At 36.0% G+C, this 18946-nt stretch overlaps 1 protein-coding gene across 4 annotated transcripts in view; it reads left to right on the forward strand.

Moving 5' to 3' along the window:
• Positions 1-18946, forward strand: part of VPS13A (vacuolar protein sorting 13 homolog A) — a 109531-nt gene that overhangs the window by 25271 nt on the left and 65314 nt on the right. For all 4 annotated transcript variants that reach the window (XM_069776694.1, XM_069776693.1, XM_069776696.1 and 1 more), the window contains exons 20-29: positions 915-1051; positions 4167-4299; positions 5094-5211; positions 10090-10228; positions 14251-14335; positions 16046-16218; positions 17709-17865; positions 18235-18314; positions 18561-18620; positions 18698-18854. In XM_069776694.1, coding sequence (XP_069632795.1) covers positions 915-1051; positions 4167-4299; positions 5094-5211; positions 10090-10228; positions 14251-14335; positions 16046-16218; positions 17709-17865; positions 18235-18314; positions 18561-18620; positions 18698-18854 — 1239 coding nt within the window. The remainder of the gene's footprint in view (positions 1-914; positions 1052-4166; positions 4300-5093; positions 5212-10089; positions 10229-14250; positions 14336-16045; positions 16219-17708; positions 17866-18234; positions 18315-18560; positions 18621-18697; positions 18855-18946) is intronic.

The raw sequence follows: 18946 nt of genomic DNA on the forward strand, positions 1-18946 counted from the left end.
ATTGAAAACTGAAAAAATCTTTATCTTTTTATTAATCCAAGTTGTTCTGTCTTGCAAATCCTGAAATGTGGTTGCCATCCGGTTTTTCATTGACTAATCTAGCTCTCCTGTGGTAGGACAACCTTTGATAATATTGGAACAGTTTTAATGGCTTTCTTAGCAATGTGGGTGTGCTGCAGTGTCATGTTGTCATCTTTGTAATTTATTATCTCTGCTTCTGTGATCATCAGCTTGTTGCACCTGCTAGGTATTTAATGGCTTGTGGCTGCATCAGTCGCTGTTTTCAGTGCTAACTTGAAACAAGACTACTCATTCCTCTTCACATGAGCAAAAAAACAGAATTTGATCTCAAATGTTCTGACAGTCTGAATCTCCCAACTAACTGCATGATTTTTAAACAGAATTTTTGTAAGACCTTCTATTTGCTGGTCTTCAGTATCTCAAGATGGAAATGCTTGCCCACAGAACCAGTGTAAGCTTCAGTATCTCAGTAGTAACAACACTTGTAATTTGGCCAATAAGAACTTCTAGAACAATTAAAATTCTGAATCTACAGAGCACAGTGGGTTAACTCGGCAATTGCCAAGTTGCAGTACACATTCCAGTTCTTGTCATTTCATATCTGCCTAGTATGAAACTTTTTTGGATTTGCATGTATTGTGTTCTTGTCCCTACTTGTCCATTAGCATTGCTTGCTATCATCATTTCATCTACTTGGTGCTTCTTTAAAGACTGCCTATAAATACTTGTTCAGAAGAAATCTGAAGAGCATCTGTACCTGCAATGAAACTTAGTCGTCTAGCATTCACAGCTCATTCAAAGTTAGATTTGAATTTCTTTTTATAGCTTCTCTTAATTCCATAGCTTCTGTATGGATTTTTTTGTTTATATTTACTAAGTACATTAATTTTCAGGTCTGTTGTATGTTATTGAAACTCAGAAAGTTCTTGACCTCAAAATTAACCTCATGGCTTCATACATCATTGTTCCACAAAAAGGATTCTATGAGAGTACATCCAATTTACTACTTCTGGATCTTGGTAGTCTTAAGGTATGTATTTATCTAATGAAGTAACTTACTGAAAATGATTGTTTGGCTTTTATGTGATTTCCAGTTTCTTAACTTCTATTACGTGGTACTGGTTAAGTAAAAGTTCCTCTTGCAGTTTATGTATTAGGTATTTATTATAAACTGCTTTCCAGTCAAGGCAGAAATTATTGAACTCTTCTCAGTAGATTCTTTCAACTGGAAAGAATTGTTAAAAAACAATCCTCCCCTGGAATGAAACCCCTGTTGATGCTTTGAACTGTTATGTGGAAAATGTCTAACAATTTTTTACCTTATAATATAAAATAGTAAACTTTTTACTTACATGATTAAGTGGTCTTCTTATTTTTAGTATTACTATTATTCTTGTTATCAATTACCTTTTGGTCATTCAGTTTACTTTAAAATGAGAAAAGTAAACGTACTGCCAAATTAATAAAATAACTTGGATAAAATTAGAGATTTTTTGAGATACTTCATGCAAGGGAAAAGTCAAAAAGGTAGTTTAATGATGTATTTAAAATTATAATTTAGCACTATAAAATCATAGAAGAGACTGTTTCTACATATTATTAGCAATCTTCTTACTCCTTGGTGAACTTGTGTTCTTTCAGGACAAATGATCTTACATGTACACAGGCAATTTAATTTTTTGTTTTTTTTTTTTTTTTACTTGTACTCTGGGTAAGAACAGTTCTGCCACATACTATCTGTTTAGGTTGCCTTATCTGCTTTTTTAATAAGAATTTGTTTCAAAGCTTAAAATCTTGCTAAAGTAAAGTAAGTTTTCTATGTCTGCCACAGATTGACTTTGAGTGGGTGGGTTTCAGTTAGAAACATAGAATAGATCAGGTAGGAAGGGACCTTTAAAGGTCATCTAGTCCAACCCCCCCGCAATAAGCAGGGACGTTTTCAACTAGATCAGGTTGCTCAGAGCAACGTCCAACCTGACCTTGAATGTTTCCAGGGATGGGGCATCTACCACCTCTCTGGGGAACCTGTTCCAGTGTTTCACTACCGGCATCGTAAAAAGATTGCTTCCTCATATCTGGTCTGAATCTACCCTTTTTTAGTTTAAAACTGTTACCCCTTGTCCTGTCACTACAGGCCCTACAAAAAGTTTGTCTTCATCTTTCTTATAAGCCCCCTTTAATATTGAAAAGCCACAATAAGGTCTCCCTGGAGCCTTCTCTTCTCCAAACTGAACAATCCCAACTCTCTCAGCCTTTCTTCATAGGAAAGGTGTTCCAACCATCTGATCATTTTTGTGTCCCTCCTCTGGACCCGCTCCAACAGGTCCATGTTTTTCTTGTGCTGAGGAGTCCAGACCTGGATGTAGTACTTGAGGTGGGGTCTTGATGAGACCAGAGGGGCAGAATCACCTCCCTCGACCTGCTGGCTACACTTCTTTTCATGCAGCCCAGGATACAGTTGGTTTTCTGGGCTGTGAGTGCATCTTGCCAGCTCATGTCCAGCTTTTCATCCACCAGTATCCCCAAGTCCTTCTCTGCAGGACTACTTTCAATCCCTTCATCCCCCAGCTTGTATTGATACCAGGGTTGCCCTGACCCAGGTGCAGGACCTTCCACTTGGCCTTGTTGAAAAAGAATATATCAGGTGCTTCAGAAAGTGGAATTAGTGAAAAACATTGCTGTGTAGATACTAAAAATAATTTGGATTTACAGCCAGATCACTTATTTCGGTGACTAATGATTTTACCAGCTGTTCTGAATGCTGGTCATTTGCAGGCATTTTGTAGAGTTCAGTAACCAATCTGTATATTGGTTGGGTGCTTGAGACAGCCTCCTAGACCTATTGGAGCTGGGGAATAGAACAGCCCGCCTCTTCTACTCCATCCACAGGAAATTACTCTCAGAATAATACATAGAAGAATATGTTTCAAAATCAGACTCCAGTAAATGTCTGAGATTTGTTCTGAAATTGGTGAGTGATTTTCATAGTGAATGTGACTCTTGGATTGGTTCCTGTCCTTTAATAGAAATTAGAAAGCAAGATGAAGGAATTCAGCAGTACCAAAAGAGAAAAGTTAGATGCTCCTCAGGATATGATTAATACTTCTGTATTCACTTTGAGTGGCGTATGTTTAAGTGAATGCCAGTCATTTGCTGAATGAATATGTTTAATACAAAACAAATAGTCTCTTTCCCTTAGTTGTGTACTGGATAAGGACAAGCCCCAAGGGGGAAAATGGCACATAAAATTAAAACTGTATGTCAATGTAGATATGTAAGTGGACTTAATTAAGGTTGCACAGGCAGTACTAATTTGGTAATTCTGAATTTTCAGTCTACAAGCTATTTTTAATGTAAAAGTAGTCATCATTCAGTAGCACTGGAAAAAGAAATGCTATGTCTTGGACACCAGTATTTAAACCTTTTCATAGTTACGAACGTTATCTTGAATATTTTCTGGGACTGACAAAAAAAAGTGGATCCAAAATTGTTAGACATTTAAGAATGAGGACAGCCACATTTCATCAGAGATGAACACCAGAGAGGGCACATACTTCTTTGGTATTTCACATTTGTATGTGCATCCCAAAGCTGAGTCAAAGGGATATTGAATGATATTAAAGCAAAGACATTGAACTTTGATGATGAACAGTCCAAACCCCCTTTTCCCTTTTACTCTGCTTGACTAATATGTAACAGGGTAATGCCACAACTAAATGCAACAGGAATCAAAAATAGATTTCATGTTTCTGAGGTGATCAATGCAGTAATATTTTTATATATAAAACCCCGAAACAGTTATTCTACTGATTACAAAGGGTTTGAGACTTTATACTTTAGGGTATGAGTCACTTATTAAAGGAAATAATTCTGCAAAAAATATGTTGTATAAAACCTCATAGATTTTAATTAATTTTTAATTTTATTTCTTTCCTTGAAGAAGAAATGGAGTTTAAAACTCTTCATTTTTTGATACAGGCTACTAATTTTAGATATCTCCTCTGCTGTGATATTTGTAAGATTCTGTGCCCTTATAATGAGGACATTAAATTTAATCTTTTGTCGTGGTAGGATCAAGTATTTGTAGAATTAGTGCTTTGAATATGTTTGAAATTGATTTATGCTTTTTTCTGACTGTTTTTAAGATGGAAAGCAAAAGTCGTTCTGATTTATCAGAACTCAGAGTAGGACAAAGCACTATCGAAGATATAATGTCAAGAGCTTATGACAGTTTTGATATCCAGCTCAGTAGTATACAGTTACTGTACAGCAAACATGGTAAGTATTCATGAAAGTAATTTTTCTCTATATGAGTAAAAATATTTTGGTGGTTCATGTGCCTTTTGTATTTTTAACTGAAGCAGTGGAGAATCTTTGGAACATACTTCTTGTTCTAAACTCAGTCCTATGAACATGTTATGAATTTCCAAAACGTACCTTTAGGCCTTAAATTCCAACCTTAGCTTTTGCTAAATAAACAAACTTACTGAACCCCTTATTTGTGAAGGCATCTCATTTGATTTGTTGCATAATAAATATAAGAGTGTAATTTATTTATTTATGGTGTTTTCCTTCAGTGCCTTTTCCTTGCTTCCCTCCAAATTTAAAGCAGAATCCATGAGTAGTTTTGGGTTTGATCATTTTGTGAGGGTAAAGAAAGGGTCAGAATCCCTTAATGAAGGAAACTTTTACTAGTATTTTGGGAACTAACAATATACAAAGAGTCAGAACCAGAGAAGTCTTAAGCATATAATTTTTAACCATCTGGTTCCAGAGGGGAATCCAGAGCCTAAACTCCCAGTACCATGCATGTTAAGAATTGGGACCTTAGCACTCTGCAGCACAGATGGGGTAGTTGTTTAGATGTGAATGGTAGAAATTATTAAGTAGTCTTTTACGTCTGAAGTTCAGATCTTGTATTATATATATGTATTGATAGAGCTGTAAACAAGATCGTGTCACCTAAATTTTCAGCCATATATACTAATTAATATCAGATACTTTAATTCTGTGATATGTGTAATGAGAAGGAATCTCAGTGTTTAAAGCATCAGTTTTCTTTGCTCTTCTAGATGAGAACTGGCAAGAGGCTCGGAAGCTGAAATATTCATCTCAACATATCTTACAGCCCTTGGATGTAAAAGTGGAATTTAGCAGGGCTATGGTTGTTACAGATGCAAGAATGCCCAAGTATGTGGTTTTTTCCTATTTTGAAATTTTACGGTAAATGACTTTTTTAGGGGGGAAAAAAAAGAAAAAATCAAGGATCTAATTATACTTGTGCTATTTTACATTGGCCATGTGTGAATCTTGGAAGTAAAATACCTTAATCGAGAAAAATAGAGAATAAACCCAAGAAGCTGCCAGATATTGAAGAGGTGATAGAATGTTACATTGTTATAAAAATAAGTATGTATAATATATTTAAAGATTTTTATTAAATATGTTAATACCTGTTCTAATTAGGTCTTTCTAATAGCTACATTTCAGTCCTCATTGGAAATACTGAGGAGCAAAAAATCTGAACTTACAAAGTCTCTTTTATAAACATCACAAAATATTCTGAAAAGTAATGTGCTGTCATACTCCCTCTCTTTCACTTACATTATTCATCTTGTTTATTTACCTACTAGAGATCACTTCTTAGGGAAACAGCTCTTAATGCATTGAATTTGCACTTAGGCTTATTTAGCAAAAAACCTGTTGGTTATGGAAACTGTACTCAATCAGAAGAAAATATATGCTGCTATTAATGATGGAATTTTGATGTTAAACATCACAGAGTCAAAGTGGCAAAGGTTAACCTTGCACATATTTTGGAAAGTGCATCTTCACCAATGTCCGATAAGGACACTACTACCTAAAAAAAATTTGATCAGTTTTGAAGTACTTGCGGACTAGCACACTAATGCATTATGAGGTAGTTTGGTGTAGTAAGTCATTAATAAGGATCATATTCTTATGCTACAAGTTAGCATATACTTATTTCATTCTTAACACTGTTGGAAATTCAGATTTTAGCTAGGCACTTCAGAAAATTAATGGCATAAAAATAGACCTAGGCTGTTGCAGAAAATTGTTTAGTAAAATCAGCAAAATCAAGAGGCAGCTTATGAAATTAGAGAATTATGAAGAATCTAGGGTTTGCTTAGTCAGAAAAAAAAACCTAAAAATAATGTACCTCACCAGTGCAGTGTATTGTGAATGCAGATCATTGATCGCATGGTATAATGGTGCCACCTTCTGGAAAGCTGGGAGGCCAGATTTTGAATTTTGATGCTTGACTTTGCAGAACATCTTATTCTTTCCCTCCTTACTTTTTCTCTGCTTGGTGGAGAAGGTGAGACAAGGGAAATAAAACTCACAGGAATCTGTCTTGTTATGTCAGAAAGTCCAGGGAGGGAAAGTGAGATTTCATTTCTATGGTCATATAACAGAATGTTGTTTTAATGTAGGTTTGTAATTGACATCTCTCCAAGTTACGCTAGTATAACCTGGATTAAGCAGTGTCTGTTCTTAATGAGAACACCTGTTGCAGTATTGTAGTACTACCTGTCTAACTGTCTTGGCTACCAGGTGTGCTTCTCCTTTTGGCAGTTTATCCGTCTAGACTGATTCTGGGAAATTTTTCCCTAATGGATATTATTTCTGTACACTGAATTTTCATATAGTCAGTTCCTTGGCAGTAAAAAGTTTCTACCTGTGTCTAGAAACTGGCAAATTTTTCTTCCACTGAGATAGTAATATTTCTTGGAGATCAGCTGCTGCTTCTTTCTGAGTGCCTGCATTGTCTACAACTGTTAGGAATGCCATGGACAGCAGTTTAGTACTAGATAAGTCTATACCACAGTGAGTTACTAATCATAACTAATAGTTTAACCTGCACCAAGAGCAAGTAACCATTTCAAATCTAGCATATTGATACTGTGACTTAACAACACCTGCACTTGTTCATTTGTACCTGGTTCAGTCTCCAAACGCTTTCAGGATGTATTCTGCAGTTGGTATTATAATACTCTAGAGTCATCTACCAGTCTTGAAATGACTGGTACAGCAGCTTTTTACCTGATGGTGCAGAGTTGACCTTTTCTTTAAGGGCTTTTTGCTCTTCCTTCTTGCTTTGAGCTCTTTAAAAGTCTGAAAATTATGAACCTCTGAATAGTATATGTCAGGTTAAGATAGTTTATGATAAATTTTTACTTTTCGTTATATACCTCCCAAATCAGTTGAAACTACAAATGTTCTATTTTCTGTTGTTCTCTAGCTTTGACTACTCAAACCCATCAATAATATCATTATCAATGTAGCTTCAAATGCCAAATCTTTTCTTATCACTGCATAACCTCTTTGTGTTTTTAAGAATGGTCAGTTAATGAGTGTTTATGTACAAATGTTTAGGTCCATGTGACCTCTAGATGACATCATGCACAAATGATGAAAATTAACTGATAGCTTTTGTGTCAGCAATAATCCTCTAAACTGTAAATTTTAGTAATTATAGTTGAATAGGGCATTATGCATCAGTATTGCTCACATCAGTTACACATATATGAATGTATTTTTAATATACTTGTAGCTATTCCTTTATAGTTCAACTTTTATAAGTATACTTGCATATAAAGCCAGCATTATATTTTTCCTGAGCTTTTTTTCATTACTCTTTGGAACTGTGCTAAAGAATAGCATAGTTCTGTTGAGAAAGGTGAGTGGAAAAATGTTTGTTTTACAGTAAAAACTAGTACCAAAATTGCTTTGTTTACTATAGTAAAATTTTATGAATGAGTCCCTTAGTTTAGAGGGCACCTATTTTACTTGAAGTTATCTAAAAAGCAGGCAATTGGGTGTCTGTATTTTTTTTATTCTTTGATGTTTGTACTTCCTTGGGTGACCATTGAATCCAGTTGAATTCCTTGTGATTTATGTTGTTCAAAACCAATGATGAATTCACCAGAACTTTGTGCTGGCTTTGCTTAGGAAGGCACATTTCTATATTGCTGCCTTGAAGAGAATACTAATTTATGTAATTTTCACTTGTTGAAGACCACTGTATCAAAGGCCTTTCACTGTTAACCTGTATTTTCACCTGCTCATACTTCCTAACACTTAAAATGGGCTTTTACTGTGTGATCAGATCTGAATATCTACCCTTCTGTCATTTCTGAGAATAGGATGCAGTGCTCCTTACAGCTTCTGTCACTTCACATTTGTGGAAGCACTAATATGATTCTGTAGTTTTCTAGCCTGTGCAAGGTTTTTTTAATGTTTGTTTTATCCTGTGATATGGTTCCCCCATTTTCTGAAGGAGGTGTCTGGGAGTCTGTCATCTGGTTTTTGAAGGTGTATGAAGCCAGGATTAGTATACCAATATTAAGACCGTCCTTCTGTATACTAGTGTGTATTTAAAAAAAAAAAAAATCAGTTTGAAGGAATGTACTTATTTGCAGCTTTGAGAATGGCATCCTTAACATTTCCTTCTCTCTAAATATAACCAGTCTGAACTTGGAAGAAGTTTCTGTGTGGATTTCCTCATCGATTAAGTACTTAGTTCCTCCGTGCCTCAGTCTCTACAAGTTGGGAATAATTGTGTTCTGGATGTTTTCTGAACCTTAAAAGCTTTTGTTAAAAGAGCAGTGGAGTGAGTCTGGGATTATTTGCAGTTCTCTGCTTTGTGTCTACTAAGTGCCTTCCATGTAACTTCGTGGACTGTCCATTGAACAAACATTCATCAAAAATGTCTTAACAATAGGGAGGTTTAAGTGCAATGGAAGTGAGAACTGCTAAGTGTCCTAGATTACTGAAGCACTCAAAGCAGTAGATGGACATGTCCTTTCAGACCTGGCAGCTACGCATCTACCCTGCCTCTCTCCATTAAAATAAAAGTATATATAAACAAAAAAGTCTAAATTTCTCTCTGACAGAACTGGAATTAAGAATAAAAGTCAAAAGTAATTGAGAATTAATACCTTAAGAATTTAAGGATGTGAGGAAATTCCTCAATTGTAGAAAACTAGGTACTTACTGTTACACTTTGACATGTACAACTTTGTGCTTGGCTTGCTCAGGTATGAGGAGCTGTTTTTTTCCACTTACTCATGTAGTCTCAAAGTTGAAGGTGGTTGAAAATTTGGGGGGTTTTGTCCTCCCATCTTCTCCATGTATTATTTTTTATATTCCTTTGAAGACTGACCTGTGAGTTAAGCACAGCAAAACTGGGAGGAAGTAGCAGGTCCCGTTCCTTACACTGTATGTGTTAAGCATCTGCTGCTGTCTATTACTGGAGACAGTTGGCTTATTGAGCAGACCCCTTTATTTGTTCTAACTAGACGTTGTAATAAAAGCATAATAATGTTCTTGGAGCCAATTTTCTGCTTAATTCTATGCTGCTCACTTCTGTGAGAAACTGGGATGGGTTTTAGGTCTTTAAAAAGTCTGCCTACGTTTGAAGTGATTCTACTTCTTTTTGGCCAAAGCCTATTCAAACAGGCTTAAACTATGTTTTCCTGCTTCAATTTTTGAAGACTGTTATTTTATTCTTTTATGTCCTTTATAGCTATGCCATTTATTCCTTTGTTAAATGCTAGATTACTGCTAAAATCAGCTTAAATATAAGTAACTTCTAGGAAGTATTTTGTATACGTTGCTTGAAGTTTGGGGCTGTAAACATTGTTATGCAAAAAAAGCCCCCACCTTTTCATCTGTAATATACTGTGTAAAGGCTCAGTTATGTGATTTATTACAAGTAATTAAGTTAAATATACAAACAAGAGGGAACAATTTCTGATTGTGAGGACAATATGCTTTATGTAGCCAAATCAGAAGTGGTTATTAGTATTATTTGCTGTCCTGATCCACAAGACATTGTATCAAATGGAATTATAAATGACATTAATAACTGGGTACTTGCTGGTTAAGTAACTCTTCTGTGTGCAACAGAAGTTATATATGTAACATTGCAATGGTTAGATGAGTGGTTTTCTGACCAGGAAGAGTTGTGTGGTTTTCAGAAGGAAATGAATGTAAAGTTTGAATGAAATAGTTTTAAGATAACTTTGGTTGTTTACAAAACAGGTTCAAACTGTCTGGACAGCTGCCTTTACTTTCCATCCAAATATCAGACCAGAAGCTGACAAGTATCTTGGAGCTAATTGATAGCATTCCTAAGCCAGAAAGTGCTCCTGCTTCCAGTTCTCCTCCAAAAATAACTGAGGTAAGGTTTTTAAAATATATTTCATTAATAGTTGTCAGAAAAATACATCCTTGCTATTAGCATTGCAGTTTTGAGAGGAACACAAGTGGAGAATACGCATTTACTTAGTACCTCTTGAAAAACTTAGCTAATTCTCTAAAGCTGTAGAAACTTTACTTGTCAGTTTAGTTAGTTTATTGTGATCCTTAGCCAATAATTATGAGATAGTTGTCCAGTGGTTGAATTTAAAATGAAAAACTCCCCAAACCTTTACTACTTTGGGAATAGCTTTGTAGTTCATATTAATCCTGATTAACAAACATATTCACTTTTGTTGAGGGTTAGTTTAATTATACCTTCATATTTACACATGTATCAGAGTGCTGCAGAGTTTGGGTTCAGCTATTTTGTTGAGCGAAGAAAAGGGAATTTTTAAAGTTGAAGTGTTACGTGGATCTTAGCCAGATGGGAGTTTAACGTTCAAAAACAAAACAAAAAATATCCACTATCTGTGGCTAATGTTGGCTAAATAGTGCCTGCCTGGCAGAAGTGGCAGCTTTATTTCAGCACACTTCACTGCTCTTCCCAGCTTTTCTATATTCAGTTATACAACACACCTGAGTGGGCTGCAGTTCTGCCTTGCATTTCTAAGGTTTAGGAGTGTGGAGTGCGTTTTCTCCCTACTTCCCCACCCCTTTTCCTTAGTGAAAATGGTTCAGGTCACTGTTTTATGATTTCTTCGGGACAGAGGATTGCCATTTTCTTGTTATTATTCCTGAAGAGTATGTTTTACCTTTAGCTATGAGCTGTTCTTAACAAAATTAGGAAATTAACTCTGAATTGCTGATTGTTAACATCACTCTGGTCTGCGTGATCTGGCTATGTTTTATGTGTCTTTAAAGCAGTTCTATCATTTGAACATATGTGAAATCTCAACGTCAAAGACAAAATTCGGCTATCCATTTTTCTGTGATTTGTAAATAGTTCTAATTACCTGTTATTTAATCTTTTGTGTACTTGATTCTAAAGGAATAATGGTAATCTCTGTGTTTTGGGGTTTTTTTTTTAAGATTACTTAATAATTACCTTTTCCTTTTTATACAAATTATTCTGCCCTGTTCCTGATGGCTGTTGCTGCAGTGTTGGTGGTGTTTTCTGCGGGTTATTTTAGCGTAATATTTAACTATAAATGCATGCAACTAGACATGCCTACTTATTGAAGGTGTATATAAAGTGAAGATTGTTTCCCTTTAACATGTAGTTCCTGCCATCTCTTTAGTGATGATGTTAAAATTCTAGCTAGTTCTGACCTACTCTTTCACTCCTCGTATACTAATAGTATCCACAGCTAAAAGCTGCCCTAGTCTCTGTTGTTTTGTGCAACTAATCACAGACAAACTTTCTTTAAGGGTAAGTGATGGGATTTTAGTTTAACGTAAATAAAATGTGCACGTATAAGATGATTATCCTGTACTTTATAACATTGCTTATACTTGAATTTAATTATAGAATTCAACTATTACATTTAAAATCCTTTAAGTGACTTTGATGTGCTTAGTATTACCTGTACTTTACTTGTGATGTAAAGATGAGGTAAGGAAAGACTATTGAGCCAGTGTGAATGTATTTGTATTATATGCAGCATCCATATTAAAACCTATGGTTAAACCTGCCTGCTCAAGCTTCCATCTACTGCAGGGCTTGACAGACTCTATTTCCTGGTATTAAGTTAATTGAATGGATTTGCTGCTTTGGTGGTGGCAGATATACTCCCATGCTTTAATCCTTGTAGCTGAAATCCTTTGTTGCCATCACTTCATTTCTGAAACAAAAAGGATGTGAAATCCTTTTTCAGGGCTCTGCATGTGAACTTAGTTCCTTACATTTTGAGTTAGTGGAGGAATTGTTCTTGGGCTGTGATAACAGAAGACTCTTCAGAACAGACCCTTCTAGGTTTTTGCACCCTGCACTTTCTTGTACTTCAGTACAAGAAGGCTGTCCACTTCAGTGTGGAAGGCTTTATTTCTTATGGTTTGGTACTGTGAAGTCAAATCTCACAGTTTCTTCTGCTTGTCTTCTTAGAATGTGAAAGTGTTAGAGATGACACACTTTCACAGTTACAAGACTCTTAGAGACTTGGTGTATCTATCACTCATAGACTTGGATATATTCAGTAAGGTCAAATTATGTAGGCTGGAGACTGAGAAGAGAGACTGTTGAAATGTTAAGAGTGAGATGAAAAATGGAGCCTTGGAAACAACATGCAAAGATGAATGTTTGTTGCCATAACACTTAGATCTCTGTAAGATACTGTGAGTGAGTGAATAATTGTCTGAGACTGGGCTTTGAAAGTAGCAGTAGCAGGGGGGAGGGAAAACCACCCTACCTTTGTCTGTGCAGTCCAGAGCCAGAGGCACCCCAAGAAGGACAGGGACACAGACAATGCACATGTCTCTCCTTACTTTAGTACTCTGTGCAAGGCACACGTATACTAGATACACATGTGGAACATGCAGATGAGAATTCTTTACAAACTCAAACCACAGAGACTGCTTTCTGACCTTGATGGGAAATCTGGCTTTGGTGAATAAACCTTTTGGTTACCTTCAAAAAGAGAATTTAATTCTGTCATATATGATACCACATGGAGTGAGGATTCTTGTCCTTTTGTCCACTCTAGTGGCAAAATAGTGACATTTCACACGTTTTTAGTTACTTATCTGGGTTGTGCATCACTGCATCTGACAATTAAAGACTACTAGCATCTGTTTTTTCTAGATACATGAAGAAATGAGATTTAACAAGGCGAAGTGCTGTGTCCTGCAGTTGGGTCACAACAAGCCCATGCAAAGCTACAGGCTTGGGGAAGAGTTGGTGGAAAGCTGCCTGTTGGAAAAAGACCTGGTGGTATTGGTCAACAGCCGGCTGAACATGAGCCAGCAGTGTGCCCAAGAAGGCCAAACAGCACCCTGGCTTGTATCAGAAATAGTGTGGCCAGCAGGAGCAGGGAGGTGATTGTTCCCCTGTACTCAGCACTGGTGAGGCTGCACCTCGAGTCCTGTGTTCAGTTTTGGGCCCCTCACTACAGGAAAGACATTGAGGTGCTGGAGCGTGTCCAGAGAAGGGCAACCAAGTTGGTGAGGGGCCTGGAGCACAAGTCTTCTGAGGAGCAGCTGAGGGAACTGGCGTTATTTAGCCTGGAAAAGTGGAGGCTGAGGGGAGACCTTATCACTCTACAACTACCTAAAAGGGGGCTGTAGTGAGGTGGGTGCTGGTCTCTTCTCCCAAGTAACAAGCGATAGGACGAGAGGAAACGGCCTCAAGTTGTGCCAGGGGAGGTTTAGACTGGATATTAGGAAAAATGTCTTCACCGAAAGGGTTGTCAAGCATTGGAACAGGCTGCCCGGTGAAGTGGTTGAGTGATCATCTCTGGAGGTCTTTATAAGGCGTGTAGATGTAGTGCTTAGGGACATGGTTTAGTGGTGGACTTGGCAGTGTTAGGTTAATGGTTGGATTTGATGATCTTGTGGGTCTTTTCCAACCTAAATGATTCCACGATCTATGAAATTTAGAAACATTTCTGTCTGCTCTAATGTTTTCTCTAGCTCTTTTTTCTTTTTTACCACCTGGCACTAGTATTATGTGATTTTTATAAAAAACAGTTGATCTTTTACACTTCTCTGAAGTTGCCATACTGTAGTCCTGCGAGGGACTAGGTTTTGTCTTTCCTGGGTTTTCATATGATGTGCTGTTTCTGTCCACCTTTCGATCTGTGAAGTTGGATGTTTGAACCTCTTCGCTGTGTTTTCCTGATATATTCTCTCTGTAGTAGATGAATGTGCAGTACCTGCTGCTTCTACCTGATTTAGGCCTCATTTCTCCCCATGCTTTTCATTTTAGTAACGTAAGTGTTTAACTGTATTGACTTGTGCTTTAAATAAGACCGATTTCCTTAAGTTGTAAAACTTCCATGCAGCATCTGTGCATGCAATAGCATGACCAATGAATTCAAGCAAAAAATTTTATGGTATCTCCTGTTTCAGGCTGCAATATCGCCTGTGCTCTCAGCACCACATTTATCACAAGGTGTGTTTCCTGTTTTGGATCTGCATTCATTTGCTGAGTCAGGTAATATGATCTATTTTAAAGTCTGATTTAATAAACAGATCAAGCCAAGTTTTTGAGTTCATTGAATTAATGAGTTTCTTTTGGAGTAAGTGACTATTTGTGGCTTTGTTTCAAGTTCTTGAAGGTTGAGTAGCGTTATATTCTGTGCAGCTTATTATAATTCGCACTGTACAAAATATTTGAGTATTTTCGCATAGCAATAAAATTCTGTATGCTTGTTCTTGCCATTCCCTTTCTGAACACAAAGCAGTAAAATGTTTGTTTGGTAGGATGGGTTTGTTTATTTTTGTCTTTGCATATGTTACTACAAATCTGTATTCAGAACATCTGAAGTAGTATGTATGTCATTTTTTGCTTCAGTATGTACTTAGTCCTCTGGTTTCAATTATTTTCTTCTGGTGAAGGATTTCTCTCCTACTTAGCTGGATTTATTTAAATTACAAAATACTGAAACGATGACTGTTAGAAACCACTGTGTTTTTTATAAACAAGCATCATTTTGATTTCTACAGGACCAAACAGAAGATTGGCTGTGGAGAAACTGGTCATGTTTAATACTGCCTTGCTGTTCAAACAGCTTAGCTATATTGTAACATTCCATCTAGTAGTTATGTTTGAAAAATAATCAGATATATCAGTGTTATTTCAGTGTCAATCACCTTCATCATGCCAAAACACTCAACTGGAGAAACAGAGGACAATACTTTTTCTCCTCTCTTAAGTTAATGATATATGTGGTTTGCAAACACTAGCAAAATTATCAGCACAGTTAATTTTTATGTCTACTTTATCACTTTAAATTCAGTGTGTGTACAGTATGTATAGAAATATGTATCTGTGCATCTTCATCTATTTTTTGTGTGAGTGCCTTTAAGTGCCCAAAGGTAGAGAGAAAGTTTCTTTCAATTCTTAAAAATTAGGGTGAGATGAGAGAGAATACTGGCAACAATTAGAGAAAGTAATGACTAGATTTAGATCAAATCAAGTCTTTTTTTTTTTTAATTTATACTATACATACAGCTGTGCAATCACTTTAAGTGATTCATATTATTTCTCTGTCTTCACCCCCTAGATTCAAGGGTGCTTTTCAGCCTTAGAAAATATCTGTTAATGTCATTTGTTCAATTTTGTCAGAAGAAGGATACTTCACTGTTTATGGTTTTTAGGTGAAGTAAAAGAGCCTTATAAGACGGTGCAATCTATTTGTCTTGATTATAATTCTGTAATAATGTCAGGTGGATTAAAAGCTTGATAGTCCGTAGGAGTCTCTCCTGAAATGGGAGATCTTGGCAGGGAGAGATCCAAAGTAGTGCCACTGATAGTGAAGCAAAGGCTTTTGTACAGTCAGCAGCAGTCAGACCAGCAGAAGAGTTAAGCTATTAGTACACACTAAAAGCAAGATGAGCCACGGTTTGTGCTGTGTTTTGCACAGCCAATAGTGAGAAAATGCTGATGAAAGAGTTAGTTGAGGAGAACTGGTTTATGATGATGTGATAGAGGGAGCTGCAGGGATGGTGAAAAGTTGTGGAGGCAGGAGCTGAGATAATTATAGAAACAGAATTTGTTGGTTGCTAATTATCAGTTAGGTAATCTTCTCATACTTGTACATTTAAGTTTTTATAGATGTAGACATAAAATTGTAGGTCACAGTACTGCAAAATATTGGCTGTCTAAAATGTGTATATAATGTTGTTGTGAATTAATCCTTAGAATCAGAAGAAGAATTTTATGATGCTCTAAGCAGTCCTGTGGAAGATATGCCATTTTTTGAAGCCCCATCTGGTTCCCTGAAGCGAGCTAGCAGTACAAGGCAAAAAAAACTACGTAAACAAGAGTCTTTGAAAAATATGACAGAATTCCAGCTAAGATTTGAAGTAGCTGAGGTAAAGTTACTTTTTTTTGTTTGTTTCTCTGAAGCACATCTGAACTGTAATTTTTCCCTGTATGTTGTGCTCATGAATCCATGTCTGCAGAAGTATTGATTCCCCATTTCTTGCTGAAACAATTTTGTAGAGTTTTTTCCCAAGCCACAGTTGTGCTTCTGCATCCTTGTCATCACTGAAATGCTTTGATTTATCCACTTCATTTCCCAGCTAATTTTATCACTCAATTTCCTTTACCTAACTATCGCTCAAAAATCACATTATGTATTTGTTTTGGCTTAAGATGTAGCTTTTGACATCTTTTTTTCCAGATACTGCTGTGGTCACTGGGAAAACTTCATTAATGTTTTATCTTGTGACACTCACCCTATTTTTCTGCTCCAGTTTTTCCCAGACTCTGTTGGCCTGTAACATGTTCACTGTAGGGTGTTTTATATGTTGTTCTTGCTGCTTCAAACTCGGGGTGGAGGAAGAGTATTTTACATAAAACCAGACACTTTCTAACTGCATCAGTTCGTCTAGTAAAAGAGATGGCCTCTTACCACTATCATTACCTTTATCATTAGACCATCATGGCTATGACAGTGTTATTGCTGCTGCTCACTGTATAACTTTACAAATAAACCATACAAATTCATTTAACTTTACAAATTCTGTTTTAGGGTAGGGCTTACAGAATGGCTTCAACACATCATAACTAGCTTGCAACATATCTTATGTACTACACCTTACAGAAAATACATAAATAAAATGGAAATGTACTGAGTTTTGTGCGATTACGAGACCTTGTTTAAGATCTACTAGTCTAAAGATAGATGCTGTATTTTACATTATTCTCTAATAGAAACTATCTTACAATCTATAAGAAAAAATTACAATTGAGAATCTATGAAGAATCACCTTCTGTTGGCTTTATTATTGAGTTTGGGTTTGATTTTCCCTATTTATAGAGGGCATTATGTGGAAAGGAAGAGTACATATCTTTGTTTTGCTTTGGTTGTGAAAGACAGATAACCACAGCTCAGCCAGGTATTTATTTAACAACATCTTTGTCATGCATGGGTGAAAAAGTAGGAAATCCTCTCATCTGATATTCAGCTTGGGAATCTAACTGTTACCAAGAGAGTTCAAAGAAATTCCAGTGAAAGCAGTAAACTCTTCATGTTGACTGAAAATACAGTTTTGACTGAGTTGAACATTACTAAATGCTTTACAGAGCTGTTTTAAAAAATAAATTAGTTCATGTAAGTGTAACTTTGATATTGCATGTGTGCGTGTTTGAAGATTTTGTTAAAATAACAGCAAACAGTATTCTAGCAATTTTGCTTCTTGAACTGTGTATTTTTTCCAAGGCATTTGCTGTATAAAGTTAAATGATCAATACACATTAACTAGTAAAATGTATATAAATATATAATACTATGTAAAAATTGAGAGGATAATCCACTACTTTTTTTTCTGGTTTTTTTTGTTTGTTTGTGGTTTTTTAGGTCTTAATTAAATTATGCCGTCTTACTGGTAATACTGAGACACCTGTGCTGAAGCTTGATATTGTAGGGTTAGGCACTGAACTTAAATTAAGAACATTTGACATGACTGCAAATGCTTTCCTTCGTGAAGTTTGTCTGCTGTGCCCAGAGTATATGGGTAAGTATTTATAGTCTGACAAAAGAATTATTCACAAATAACACTGTGAATTTGTCTTCAAAAAGCCTTAGAGCTTTCTTTTGTCAGCTGAGGAAGATTTGCTTCCTAAAATAAATTGTGGGGGAGGGGAGGGAAAAGTAATTCAGGAGCTCATTGTCTTAGTAATGCTTTGGTAAACATGTTCTAGTTCTGATGATTTTAGTAGAGACACCTAAGTATTTTAGGTGCAGAAGAGGTTTTGTGATTAAAAAGTAATGATAGCCAATAGCCTAATTTGTAGGCTACAGATGATTAAAAGAGTTGTAGAAAACTTGTCAATTTTTATTCTTAAAAAAAACCCAACCCTATTTTTTTTTTTTTTTTTTTAAGATGATAATGACAAGCCAGTTTACATAATTACTACTTTGGATAATGTAGAAGATGATCTTCTAACTCTGGAGTACATAAAGGTAAGAAAAGAGAAGACTTTGCTTTTGAATTCTAAGCCAATCATGAACAGTATGGTAGTATTGAGCAATTGTTGAAGGTTTTTTCTTTCTTATTCATTCCCTAACATACTGAGTGTTATGTGCAAAGTCTGTCTGCTCCCTAAACAGATTCACTTGTACATCTTAAATTGTAGTGGTTTTTTGAAATAAATTCTCTCTAATGAAATTCGCAAACTTCTGATTTGTTTGTTTGTTTTGGTGGAATAGGCTGATATTAATGGACCGGAACTGAAAACAGCCTATCAGAATGTTCTACAGAAAATAAAGGTATGGTATCTTTTTTAACGTAATTTTCTCATTGTGGGAAGAGAGGCATATTGGATAAATTTAATATGTTCTTTTAGGTGAACTTTTCATCTCTAGATGTTCATTTGCATACTGAAGCTCTGCTGAATGCTATGAACTATTTGAATAATCTTCTACCCAAACAAGAAACTAAAGTTGCAGAAGAACCGGTCCATGAAAAAACAGAGGAGAAGAAGGATGTTCTTAAGAAATTAAGTAAGTTTCTTTATCCGCCCCCCCGCCTCTTTTCATTTCTCTCTCTTCACTTATTTAAGTAAGGAAGAAAACAGACATTTTCTATTTTTGTA

The sequence above is a fragment of the Haliaeetus albicilla genome, chromosome Z (genome assembly GCF_947461875.1).
Source record: "Haliaeetus albicilla chromosome Z, bHalAlb1.1, whole genome shotgun sequence".
NCBI lineage: Eukaryota > Metazoa > Chordata > Aves > Accipitriformes > Accipitridae > Haliaeetus > Haliaeetus albicilla.